The following is a 13,481-nucleotide window of genomic DNA, read 5'->3' as shown; positions in this document are numbered from 1 at the left end:
ACACCCACTCTGGAAAACAGCGTGGAGGTCCCTTAAAAAGTTAAAAATTGAGCTACCCTATGATCCAGCCATTGCACTACTGGGTATTTACCCCAAAGATACAGACGTAGTGAAGAGAAGGGCCATATGCACCCCAATGTTCATAGCAGCTCTGTCCAAAATAGCCAAATTATGGAAGGAGCCGAGATGCCCTTCAACAGATGACTGGATTAAGAAGATGTGGTCCATATATACAATGGAATATTACTCGGCCATCAAAAAGAATGATTTCACAACTTTTGCAGCAACATGGACGGGACTGGAGGAGATAATGCTAAGCGAAATAAGTCAAGCAGAGAAAGACAATTATCATATGTTTTCACTCATTTATGGAACATAAGAAGTAGGAAGATCGGTAGGAGAAGAAAGGGAAGAAGGAAGGGGGGGTAAACAGAAGGGGGAATGAACCACGAGAGACTATGGACTCTGGGAAACAAACTGAGGGCTTTAGAGGGGAGGGGCGTGGGGGAATGGGATAGTCCAGTGATGGGTATTAAGGAGGGCACGTATTGCATGGTGCACTGGGTGTTATACGCAACTAATGAATCATGGAACTTTACATCAAAAACTAGGGATGTACTGTATGGTGACTAACATAACATAATAAAAAATTATTATTAAAGAAAAAAAACAAAATTTAAAAAAAGAACAATTTGGGGGAGTATTGCCATCTTAATAATATTAAGTCTTTCAATCCATTAACACTGGAGGTCTAGATCTTCTTTAATTTCTTTTTTCTTTTTTCTTTTTTTTTTTTGGTGGGCAGCAAAGCAAAGTTTATTGAGCAATAGTACAAAGCTCCCGAAGAGGGAGGGGACCTGAGAGGGTTGCCCTCTTCTTTAATTTCTTTCAACTGTGTTTAATAGTTTTAGAGAATAGGTTTTGCACTTCTTTTGTTAAGTTTATTCTTAAGTATTTATTCTTTTTGATGCTATTGTAAGTGGAATTTTTCTAAATATAATGTTTTTGTTCATTATATGTGTATAGAAATACAGTTGATTTTGTATATTGATATTATACTCTTTTATTTTATTTTATTTATTTTAATGTTTTTTTATTATATTATGTTAGTCACCATACAGTACATCCCCGGTTTCCGATGTAAAGTTCGATGATTCATTAGTTGCGTATAACACCCAGTGCACCATGCAATACGTGCCCTCCTTACTACCCATCACCGGTCTATCCCATTCCCCCACCCCCCTCCCCTCTGAAGCCCTCAGTTTGTTTCTCAGAGTCCATAGTCTCTCATGCTTCATTCCCCCTTCTGATTACCCCCCTTTCTTTATCCCTTGATATTATACTCTTAAACTCATGTATTTGTTTTAATTTTTTTTAGTGGGTTTCTTGTAGGATTTTCTATATATGAGATCATGTCATCTATGAATAGAGATAGTTTTATTTCTTCCTTTTCAATTTGCATGTTTTTCATTTTCATGTTCTACTTCATTTTCTTGTTTACTTGCCCTGGCCAGCCACCCTGATCTCTAACTTAACAGCAGTATTTGGTATAGTTGATTATTCCTTGCTTTTTTTGTAGCCCTCTCTTCACTTGACTTAATGGACACCATACTTTTTTGGTTTTCCTCCTGTCTCACTCGTTACTTTCTTATTTCTTTAGCTGGTTCTTTCTCTTCCCTCTGAACTTCACTTAACCAGCTCCCACCTTTGAAATTAAGACTCATGTATTCACTTCCCTACATGATAAACCCTACTTAGGGGTTTAATATGCAGCTTAAATTTAACCTTAACAGGGTTAACTTAACTGCTAATCTTAAATGAAGTATTTTGTGGAAAAAAAAGAAAGAAATGTTAACATTTACTGAATGTTTACTATTAGCACTATTCATTATCTTGTTTACAACACATCTGAATTCTGATTCCTAGAGGACATGAACTCTGGTCACTTGGACTCCAGGGCCTGAGCTTCTTCCTAACAGCTATCACAAAGTGTATAGCCCTACTTTTCTCTTCTTGAGATTGTTCTTTGGAGTAGTGTGTGACAGCTCAGAAAAAAAAAAAATCCTATAGGACTTCTGATAAACGGCATTAGAAATGCTTCTGAGCCATGCAGTGCTTTAGAGCTGCTGCTTCTCTTTTCCATACAGAGTGGATACACTCCAGGGTGCAGACAGCCTTTACCATTTCCAGGGAGAGCCTACACTGAGTTCCTGGCGAGTCTGTCTTGGTCACTTTCCTAGGTTACAGTTTTTCTAGCCTTGAGATCCACTTCCAGTCCATCAGAACTGTTCTTGTTCATTTGCTTAACTGGATTCTCCATCTTTATTCCTCATTCCTTCTTGTGTCTTTCCCATTTGTTCATGAACTATCACCTCCTCTGGGTTTGTGCAAGACATCCCACTCTGACATTTCCCTTTTCAGCACCTGGCTCAGCTTTTGCTCAGCATTTCTGACCCATCTGTTCTACTTTTCCTTATTAAAATACTGATTACAAGAACAACAACAACAACAACAACAAAGTTGTACTTTTTTTGGTCAGTCCATTTTTTTTTTTAATTGAAGTATAGTTGACAAGTTACTTGTACTTTTAAATAGTAGTGATAAGAGAACTCCATTGTCTCTCTAAAACCTTTAATGAAAGTGAAGTGAAAATGTTGGGAATACATTTCTACAATAAATTTTGGTCAGATTAAAAAGTAGCCTATTCTCAGTTGGCATTTGCAATCTTATTTGGTCCCCACAGTGGATGTCCCACTAAGAAAGATGAGAATACTGTGGTGAGATTGTCCATGTTCTCATAGCCGGTTAGGGGCAGAGCCAGTTCTCTTCCCAGTTGAGCTGGTTTATTCTGCTAAAATTTGTATGTGGGGTCTGCTGTCCACTGTAGGGTGAGGTCACATCCCCAGGGTTTGCCTCTTGCTGCTCAGAGGTCTCCCCCTTCCCAGAAGCCCCCTCATGGGGACTTTGTTCTATTCACCTTTCCCTATTGGGGCTAACTTATCTCCTGTTTTTTTCCCTTTCCAAGCATCAGCCAATCACGAGTCATTATGGTAGTATATCCAGAGTCAGAACTAGAGTCAAGACTCAGTCTTCTGTGGCTTTGGGCCACCTCTCTGAACTTCATAGATCATCTGGCATTTACAGCTCCAGTCTTTTCAGGCTTTGTGATTCCATTTCTCTGATAAGCAATCTTGGACTAATGTCTGAATAGTTGGCAAAGGTTTAATATGCGACACCAGGGATGACAAATATGTAGCTTCTCTTCCATCAGTTGATCCTGGCAGACTCATTATAATCATCTCATCGCTCTCACCTGGAATCCAGTCATGTCTCAAGACTTCTCAGTCCAGTATAGCACTAAGTAACCACTGCCACTGGATCGCAGTTGACATGTGTTTGTCCTGTCTTCTCTCCCACCTCTAGTGCTTCAGTCTGAAGGAGGGATTAGTGGTGAGGGGGTTACCATAGATGTCAGGAACATGGGTTCTGGGGTTTAGCTACCTGCATTCAAATCTTGTTTCCACTACTCCATTTTTGTATGACTTTGAGAAAGTTACTTAACTTCTCTGGGCCACAGTTTCCTTTTTTGTAATATGAAACATAATAATAACCCTAGCTCATGGGGTTTTAGAGAGGAATAAATGAAATATCAGGTACAAAAAAGTGCTTAGAACAGTGCCTAGCACATAGAACTTAATAAATGTTAAGTATTGGAAGGCTGGTGGAGGAAAAATTCTTGGGTTGAAATGGTCTTGTGGCACATTTTTAATCCTTCAAAGTAGTCTAATATTCATTCTATGAGTGTGGTTTGATCCCCTTTCAAAGTTTATTCATTTATTCATTTATTTAGTAAAAATTTAGGGCTTTTTATATGGTAGGCTTGTAGCCAGGTGTTTAGGATATAATAGGAAACAAGTCCCTTTCAGAGTGTATAGTGTAGTGGGGATGACAAGTAAAAAAGATAGTTACAGTATCCTTAATAATTGCAAAGACTGGAATTTACACAGGGTCTTCAGCAGTGGCCTTCTTGGTGGTAATGTTAAATCTGGGCGGGAAGATTAATACTTGGGGCCTCCAGACCTGGCTGGCCTCTTACTAGTATTTCATAGGTATTGGATCCCTTGGGGGATTGTTAATACTTGTTCTCACTGGTGGCACACCTCAGTGGCACGCTCATGCTCCTTGGCATTCAGCCAGTCACCCAACGCATAGCCCCAGACTTTCCCCATTGCTCTCTGAGCTGCTGTCCCCCCGTTTCAGTCAGAGCTGATGGAGTTGAGGAGCAGAGATGTGAAGACAAATGGAGGAAACCTGAATTGGCAGCTACAGGGTACTTGGATCTCTCTGTGTGCCTTAGGAAAGCATGAATGCCAGGCTTAGCAGGGACTTGGAAAAGTCGAAGAGTTCATCCCCCTGCCTAACTCAGTACGGCAAATGTCTCTGACAGCCTTGTGTGCTGGCAACATGGAATCTGGGTGGAAACAAGAAATATCCTTGTATGGCTGGGGGTGGGCGTTGGTGCTGTGACCCATGCTGTCCCCTCACTGGTGTTTTACAGTAAACAGCTGTTGTGTGATGTGATGATTGTGGCGGAAGATGTCGAGATAGAAGCCCACCGTGTGGTCCTGGCAGCCTGCAGCCCCTACTTCTGTGCGATGTTCACAGGTACGATGAGGGGCAAAAAATAACCCATAGTTATGGGGCCGCGGCCCCGTTGAGGGATTATTTCGGGTGGTGGCATGAGGGGAAGGCGGGAAGAGAATGCTGTGACACTCACCGTGACGCGCTTCTGTGTGCCAGAGACTATGTTTTGCACCACAGAGTACTGGGTGCAACCAGCCTAGTATGTAGCCCCTTGCCCACTAGGAGGAAAGAAGAGGTGGAATCAGAGGTTATTAGTTCTCAGACTTCACATGCATCATAATCGTGTAGAGGAGCTTTTAGACATTTAGGCTCTTGGGCTCATCCCCAGGCCTCTGGTCTTTCATTTTGCAGGTGGGAAACACTGAGGCTAAGAAAAAGGAAGGGACTTGCCCCAGGTCACACAGTAAATGAGTGGAACTTGGTTTCTTGATACCTGGCCCCATGCTGGACTAGCTTGTCCTTCCCTAGCCATTCCTACCAGGCAAGGTCTGCGAACCCCCTTGAGCCTTTACAGGGAGTGTGGAAGAGATTTGGGAGAAGTGATGGTGGGGCTTGGAGGGGAGAATAAGACAGGAATTTTCACCATCCGGCATTCAGTTTCAGCACCTTTGCCAGCATTCTAGAGAGTCCCTGCTTCCTGTACATGCCAAATAGCCCTGTCCAACTAGTTCACGTGTGAGATTGAATTCCTTGAAACCCGTGGGCAGAGCTTCCTGTTTGTAGTACCTCACAGCACCTCCCCTGCTCTATAAACCAGTGCTGACCGAAGGCCAGCTGGGTGGGCGAGCCCCTCGAACTGGGTCAGGTGTCCCTTCCCCACTTTTGCCAAGTACCCAGTGCTGCTTTTGAGTGTGGTCACCATCCCTCTGTGTTCTTGTCTGTTTCCTGGGGTCTGCTGTGCCCGTGCTCTGGCGTCTGGTGTATTGGCTGCTTCTCATCCTGCAGTTAACTTTTTTTTTAATTTTATTTTTTTAAAAGATTTTATTTATTTATTTGTCAGAGAGAGAGCGCACAAGCAGGGGGAGCGGCAGGCAGAGGAAGAAACAGGCTCCCTGTGGAGCAAGGAGCCCGATGTGGGACTCCATCCCAGGACCCTGGGATCATGACCTGAGCTGAAGGCAGATGCTTAACCAACTGAGCCACCCAGGCTCCCCTCATCCTGCAGTTTACAGCTCAGGTGTCTCCTTTGAGAGGCCTCCTCTGATGACCCTCTCCATAGTTCCCCACTACATATTTTTTCATAACATTTATCCCTGTCTGAAAATCCTGTTGTTGGCTGTCGATGTGTTCTTTATCTTTCTCTCCTCGCTAGACTGTAAGCTCCGTGAAGACAGAGGTGTTGTTTACTACCACATCCTAAGCACCTGGTACACAGGAGTCAGATGTTTTTCAAATGAATGAATGCAGTGTCTCCACCATGGTGAGCTTTGGGCATTTGAGGACCACGTCTTGTCAGTTGAATCCTCAGAGCCAACCACAGGGCGTGGTGTTTAGGAGACAGTAAATAAATGAAGTTTGAAAGAATAAATGTGGGCTTGCTAAGAATGGGTGAGTGCAAGCACCCAATTTTTGCTGAATATGCTCTTACTCTTTTCCTAATATATAGTACGTGGCCTCTCCTAGGCAAGAGTGGTTCTAGTTGGGGGTGACTTAGCCTTGTGTTTTGAGAGTTCCTCACCTGCGGCTCTCTGTTGGCTCATCGTGTAAAGGAGCTGGTCGCAACTTGGAGCTGTGCCTCCACCAAGCAGACCAAGACAGTCTTACCTCACTGTGAGCCTTGGGCTGGGAATTAGTAGCCTGGAAAATCTGGCTTAGAAAACCAGCTAATTTTACGACCTGGAAGTTCTGAGCTGCATTCTCTTTGGCATAATTTCATACTCTAGTAGTGAGGTTTTTATTTCTTTGTTCCCCTCTCTCCTTCATCCATCTCTCTGTCTTTAAAATAATTTGTTTTGTTTGCAATAGTTATTTAAGCTGCACCTTCAGTTAGTACCTCGGTCAGTCCTTCTTCTCTTGCCTGTGTGGTTTGGAAGGTCCAGTGTTGAGAGAGGAAATCTGTTTGGAATTGTAGTATTGGCTCCACTTGTGGCTAATGAACTTGCCTCTGGGGTAGTGGAAGTGCCTAACCAAACAAGGTAATTCTATTAACAGAAAAGATGCTTCTGAAGCAGATCTTGGATTCTATTTATTGAAGAGAGGAAAAAAATCAGTAAGAAAACAGTCTAATGTGAAGCCCAGCTCAAATCTTCCGTTGGATCTGGTTAGTGTCCATCCTTCCAGCCTTCCATATATCCAGCCAGCCAGCCAGCGAGCGAGCCACCTGCCTGTCTCTCCACCCACCCATCCATCTACCCATCTAAATACTACTTACAGATGTTCATTGCAGGAAAAAAATGAGAAAAATGTGGACAAGCCAAAAAACAAAAATAAAAAATTACATGTAATACAACATGTAGATAAAATTATAGTTTATATCCTTTCAGACTTTATAATTGTAAATATATACAGATACAAAATAATTTTTAAAAAAATATTTTATTTATTTGAGAGCAAGAGAGAGCGAGAGAAAGAGCATGAGCAGGGGGAGAGGGAGAAGCAGGCCCCCCACCGAGCAGGGAGCCCGATGCGGGACTCGATCCCAGGACCCTGGGTTTACGACCTGAGCTGAAGGCAGACGCTTAACCACCTAAGCCACCCAGGCACCCCCAAAATAAAATTTTAATATAAATTCATTTTGTATATACATAGGTGATGTAATATGTATACTTAAAAAAAATAGCTGTTCATCGCCCTGGAATGTTCTCCCTCCTGCGTCTTTGCCTGTCTAACTCCTATTCATCTTTCATTACCGCTGAAGCAGCGTTTCCTCAGGTCGGCTTTCCCATGATCCCCTTGGATTAGGTTAAATTCTTTTGATATTTACTCTTATGATACTTTATGCTTGTACTTAGTATTATTGCTTGTCTCATTACTTCCTCAGTATCTGATAGCTCTTGTCAGTCAGTTAAGAACTGTACCTGTCTTCACCGCTGTCTCCCCACTGCCTGGCATGATCTCCCATGTAGTAGGTGCTCAGTGAAAAGTTGCATAATTAAACCAGCAGTATATGGTCAATATATTTTCACATCAGTGAAACCATATCTACATCATCATTTTAATGGCTTCATAAGATTCCATCGTATATATCCTAATTGAAAATCCATTTCCTCTTTGGTTAGAAAATACAATTCTTTTTTTTTTTAAAGATTTTATTTAGAAAATACAATTCTTTTTAATATTTTGCTATTATAAATGATACTAGGATGCATATCTTTGCCTCTTAATCTTATTTTTTTTTAAAGATTTTATTTATTTATTTGACAGAGAGAGAGACAGCCAGCGAGAGAGGGAACACAAGCAGGGGGAGTGGGAGAGGAAGAAGCAGGCTCCCAGCTGAGGAGCCTGATGTGGGGCTTGATCCCAGAATGCCGGGATCACGCCCTGAGCCGAAGGCAGACGCTTAACCGCTGTGCCACCCAGGCGCCCCGCCTCTTAATCTTATTTACCTTTTGATTGTTTCCTTAGCATAGATCCCTAGAATAAGGGTGTGCACATTTTGAAGACTTGCGAGACACATGACAGAAATCCACAGTTCTTGGAACAGTTGTGCCAGCTTATACTTCCATCATCAATATATGAGACTTGTGTATTTTTTGAGGCCCCTTAGTTTGCTTAAACCTTGATAAACAGGTACAAACAAAAAGTTACATTGTAAAATTTTGTTCTGATGATCAGGTTCAGCTTCAAAATCCATAAACTTAGTCATGAAAAGGCCCAGCTGACTCTCGTTACGTCCATTTCTATCAGCATGTTTAAGGCCAAAATGAAAAGGAAATACTCGTGACATTCTTCTGACTTGAGTGGTGTGATTACGATCTTTTTACTCAGGCTTAACGTGTTTTTATTTTTTTGTCCTCTGAGTTCGTGTTGCCCAAGTGTCCCAGATATCAACCCTGTTCCTTGACCATATCCTGCCCAGAGTAACTTGGAATAAATGTGAAACAGGTCTGAGTGCTCTCAGGATCGTGTCAAGAGGCAACCAGCTTGTGAGAAGATCTGGGATGGGCCGTCACTCAAACAGTCCACCACTCCTTTAGCGCAGTCATTAGAGAGGCCAGTAATGCTGCGTTCTGCCCATCTTTGTCCTGTGAATTAGATTCCCCTGCTTCCTCCTTGGGTAGCACCTCCATCCCCAGGGAAGCTGATTTTACCCCAATAGCTGAGTCAGTTTTTGTCTTCTTTATCGTCATGCCCTTCACTATGGGTTCTGTATACTAGAATATTTGTACTCCATATGGGTCCCTACATGTCATCCAAGTACATTAAAACAACACCATCTTATGGTGTTAAAGGAACCAAGTTTTAAAGAATAGGTGGGCTCAGGGTATGAACCCCTGTCATCACTTGACCTGAGAGAAGTATGGGATTGCTTGCTGTCCTGGGCTTTCTGTGGGTTTTGGAGATGTCTAGGTACAAGGTCCTAAGGTATAGCCTGAGGATTTAAAGACATTTGAAGACCTAGTCCTTAGGTCCAGGCTACCATCGTCTCTCACCTAATTTCCTCCAGCAGCCTTTGAAACTGGTCAACCTGTCTCCTATTTTGTTCCCTCACCCCTAGCCCATTTTCTACACTATAGCTGTCACATCCAAAATATCAATCTGATGTGTCCCTTAGCCTCTTAAAATCTGTCAGGGGCTTTCCATTGCTCTCAGGATGAAGTCTGAACTCCTTGACATGGCGCACAAGGCCTTCCAGTGGTCTAGACCCTGCTTATATCTCCAGCCTCGTCTCCCCGTTTCTGCCTTTGCATGCTGTACTTCTGCCAGACTCAACTTCTTAGGGGCCCAGAACAGGTCACGTTCTTTCTTACCTCTTTTTGCCTGGCATATATATTCTTCCCTCATACTCACCTCTTTTCTGAATAACTATGACTCCTTCTCCAGATCTCATTTTTGATCAGTGGTTCTTAACCATTATGAATCAATCTGTTGAAAACAATGGACTCTGCCCTCCAAAAAGCAAATATGGGCTCTGTGTGCTCATCATTTTGCATACAGTTCAAGGTACAGGAATCTCCACTTCAGAATCCTTTAAGCTGAGCCCTCTTTTCTAGTATTTAACATACTTTGTAATTGTTGATTTACTTGTCTCTCTCTCCACTGGACTGAGCTGTGTGAAGGTAGGGCCATCGCTTATTCGTCGTGGTGTCCTCTGGCCTAGCACAGTGCTTGGCACACAGGGACTATTTGATACATGTTCGTTGAATGAATGAATGAGTGGGTAAATGAATGAATGAACGAACAAATAACTGCCTTTGATTGGATCATGTTCTTTTTGGAGGAACAGCACATGCAAGGTACAGATGACAAGCAGACGTGGAAGGGGCTAAAAAGATGTGCAACTAACAGACATTTTCTGAAAGTTCAAGTCTGAGGTGTCTGGGCTGGGCCTCTTGGGAAAAACAGAGGAGGAGGACTCTTGGGTTGACCTTGAAGATGGAAGGACTTATAGGTTTCATGCTTTGTTTTCTAGAGTAGCAGAAGTAAGGAAAGGAGCAAGAATGGTGAAGCCTTTGTTGGTTTCCACCCCTCAGGAATTACTGGAGTCCATGGAATTGTGAGATATCAAGAGAAAGCCCCTTTCTTCCTTCTTTTTTTTCCCTTCTCTCCAACAAGTATTTTTTAAGTGCTTGCTATATACCAAGCACTTTGTTAGGTGTTGAGGATATTTTGGCAAATAAGCTTGACAAGATCTCATCCCTCTTGGTTCTTGCTTGTCTAGGTCTTATATACTAAGTTGTCCTCAGAATTTGGACCAAAGCCTTGTTTGGAAATACTTTTATCAAGGTCATTAGTTAGGGTGAGGTTTAAGTTACACAGGGATTTATGAGAAATGAAATGTAGTCTATAGTTAGGCCAAGGTGCAAATCCCAGCCCTGTCTCCCTCTAGCTATATGCAGATACCTTTTGAAATGCCAGTTCTTTAATTTGTGAAATGGAAATAATATCTATCTCCTGGAGTTGTTATAAGGATCGAATGAGATAATGTGTGTAAACCCTTAGCCGAGGTCCTGGCACACGTAGTAGCTATTATTGCTACCATTTTCAGAGTCTGTTTAAGCTGAAGCCTTAGTTTGTTGCAGTAATATCTGTTGGTCTGTAAGAAATACTCAAGATTGTATTTGACAAGTCTGTGTGACTTATACAGGTTTCCAGTTTCCTATAAGGGAACTTTCTTAAAACATAGATTTGGTTTTTGAGGCCATGGTTTTTCTTTCACATGTTCTTTCCCACTTACGTATTGAAGTTTTAAGTATTTAAGATAGAAAATTAGAAACTTCAAAGTCATGTTAAAGAAGCAGGAAGGAAATCTTCCAAAGTTCCACCATCTAGAAAACTGTGTATTAATGTTTGCTCTACATTTGACTAATAAGAGTGATCTTTCATCCCCCAGAAAAATAAAACTTTTGCCTATATCTACCAGTATTTTCACATAATTTCAGGAGTTTCCACTTGTTTACCCCACAGTTACAAGATTGACTGACTAATATGACTTCCAAGTACAGATTCCACAGAAAGAAAACAATCAAGCTGGGCTCTGTTTCCATACCCACATAAGGGCTTCTGAATCTCTTGGTTCTTGTGTTCAGGTGGTTCTTTTTTCAGTCTTTTTTCTAAGGCCCAAGTTCCAACAAAAGAATTGACTGTCTGTAATTATTGTTTGCATTATGATTATCAACTACACTCTTATTGATGAACTTCTTAATAGCTATTTAGAGAGATGAGTAAAACTTCTGATTTCCTTGGGTGTGTGTCTTTATTTATGTGTCTTGGAGTACTCAAGAGGGAGATTGTGAGAGCCTGTCTAATAGGTGCAGTAGAAACCCACTATCCTTTCCCCCACTATCCTTTCCCGTTTCCTCTTAGCATCTTTGTGCTGCCTCAGGGCCCTTTGTACTGAGGCCTTTTCGCTGGCTTTCGCCAGCAATCAGAGAGAAGACAGAACAGAGTGGAGGGTTTGTGGTCTACCTGATCTGGCAGTGGAGGGAGTGGGCAGGATTCGGAGTAGGTTTTCCTCCCTTTCCTCCCTGTTCCAGACTCATTCAAATCTCTAACTGTGTTAGGATGGGAATTGTGGATTGGTGGAAGAATAATGTGCAGCCCGTGCAGCTTGGAGGTGGGCGTCTGCAGCCCACACGCTGTACTGTACTTTATTTTCTTGGCTCCATTGCACAAATTCCACAGAGAGAAAACAACTACCCAGGCTCTGTTTTCGTATTCACACAAGGGCTTCTGAATCCCTGTTTCTTGCAGTCAAGTTGCCCTTTATTTCAGTTTACGAAGACACATGTCTTGGCTGTCTCTTCCTTCTGAAATCAGCAGCGTTTATTGAATGAGCCTGGCTATCGATAAACCCATGTGCTGTCTAGAGAGTGCAGGCTGCGCTAAGGGGCCTCAGGAGTGCAGATGTGGTGCCACTGCTGCCCTAGTTCACAGGCTCTGTCCTTCCTCTGTTGGATTATTATCAGGGCCTCCCAACTGCTTTCCCTGCCTCTGACCCAGCTTCCACCAGGCAACCAAAATTTCATTCAGAAATACCCATCTGTTGATGTCATTCTCCTGTTTATAACCTTTCAGTGGTGCTACACTTAGAATGAAAGTCCAATCTCATTTGCATGGCTTACAGGGCTCTGCAAGGTCTGGCCCCTGGCTACCTCTCTAGCTTCCTCTCGCTATCACCCCAGACCAGCCTCTCACTGTTCCTTAAATTTATCCTTTTGGCACTTTCTTCCCTTTACACCTAAGGTTCCTGCCTCCAGCTCATGCTTCCTCATCTTTGCTGCCTGTGGAAATACCCAGCTTCAATGTGACCTCCTGCTAGGATGGCTTCCCAGGGTTGGCTGCTCCATCTTCTGCATTCTTGGGATTTAGTATAGAGTAGTGAGTATGAGTGTGGGCTCTAGGTCCTACTCCCTGGTTTCAGTCCCAGCCTGGCCCCTTCCTAGATGTGTGACTGTGGGCAAAATGAATACCCATCCTCCTGTGCCTCAGTTTCTTCATCTGTAAAATGGGGGATAATATTAATGAAACTCATGAATGGTTGTGAAGATTGAAAGAAGCACCACTTCAAGTGCTTAGCATAGTGCTTAGTCACAGCCCTCAGTAAGTGTTACTTTGTACTGTTGTTGTTATACTGGTACTTTGTATATATCTAGTAAACGTATCATCTCATATATTTTTAGATATCAGCCCTGCTAGACCATGTGCTTCTTGAGGACAGGTGCATCTCTTCTTTACTTTTCCTGGCCCTGTGTATATAAGCTTACAGGAAATGGTGGTTGAATGAGTTACTGCACACAGATGTGGTTCAAAATGGAAATGGGCAACAGGTAGAGTGGGGAATGCTTCAGACTGGTTTGCAGATGATTACAGACCCAAAGTTGGTGTGACCCAGATGTTGGCTGTTTCATACTCCTCCGTGCCTGAATCCCTTCTGCTCCCTGCTGGTGCTTTTATGTTGCTAAGACAGGGCAACTTGCTCTGTGAAAGTTAAGCACCAAGTTTATGTCCCTTTTGGTTTTGTTTTGGACTGCAGGTGACATGTCTGAGAGTAAAGCCAAGAAGATAGAAATCAAGGACGTGGATGGGAGGACGCTGAATAAGCTGATTGACTACATCTATACGGCGGAAATTGAGGTGACCGAAGAGAACGTCCAGGTAAACTCAGCCGCAGCTCACAGCTCATCACGCGCTCACGGGCACCGTTTTACAGCACCGTTTCACTGAACCCTCGTAAC

The 13,481-nt window shown here is 42.7% G+C and overlaps 1 protein-coding gene across 1 annotated transcript in view; it reads left to right on the top strand.

Annotated features, from left to right (window-relative positions):
* KLHL3 (kelch like family member 3) overlaps nucleotides 1–13,481 on the top strand; it is a 116,859-nt gene that overhangs the window by 26,961 nt on the left and 76,417 nt on the right. The window contains exons 3-4 of the mRNA XM_026508046.4: nucleotides 4,559–4,665; nucleotides 13,280–13,401. Coding sequence (XP_026363831.1) covers nucleotides 4,559–4,665; nucleotides 13,280–13,401 — 229 coding nt within the window. The remainder of the gene's footprint in view (nucleotides 1–4,558; nucleotides 4,666–13,279; nucleotides 13,402–13,481) is intronic.

Source organism: Ursus arctos, unplaced genomic scaffold, assembly GCF_023065955.2.
Source record: "Ursus arctos isolate Adak ecotype North America unplaced genomic scaffold, UrsArc2.0 scaffold_5, whole genome shotgun sequence".
Classification (NCBI taxonomy): Eukaryota; Metazoa; Chordata; class Mammalia; order Carnivora; family Ursidae; genus Ursus; species Ursus arctos.
The sequence above is the reverse complement of the archived record's forward strand: the minus strand, read 5'-3'. Positions and strand labels throughout refer to the sequence as shown.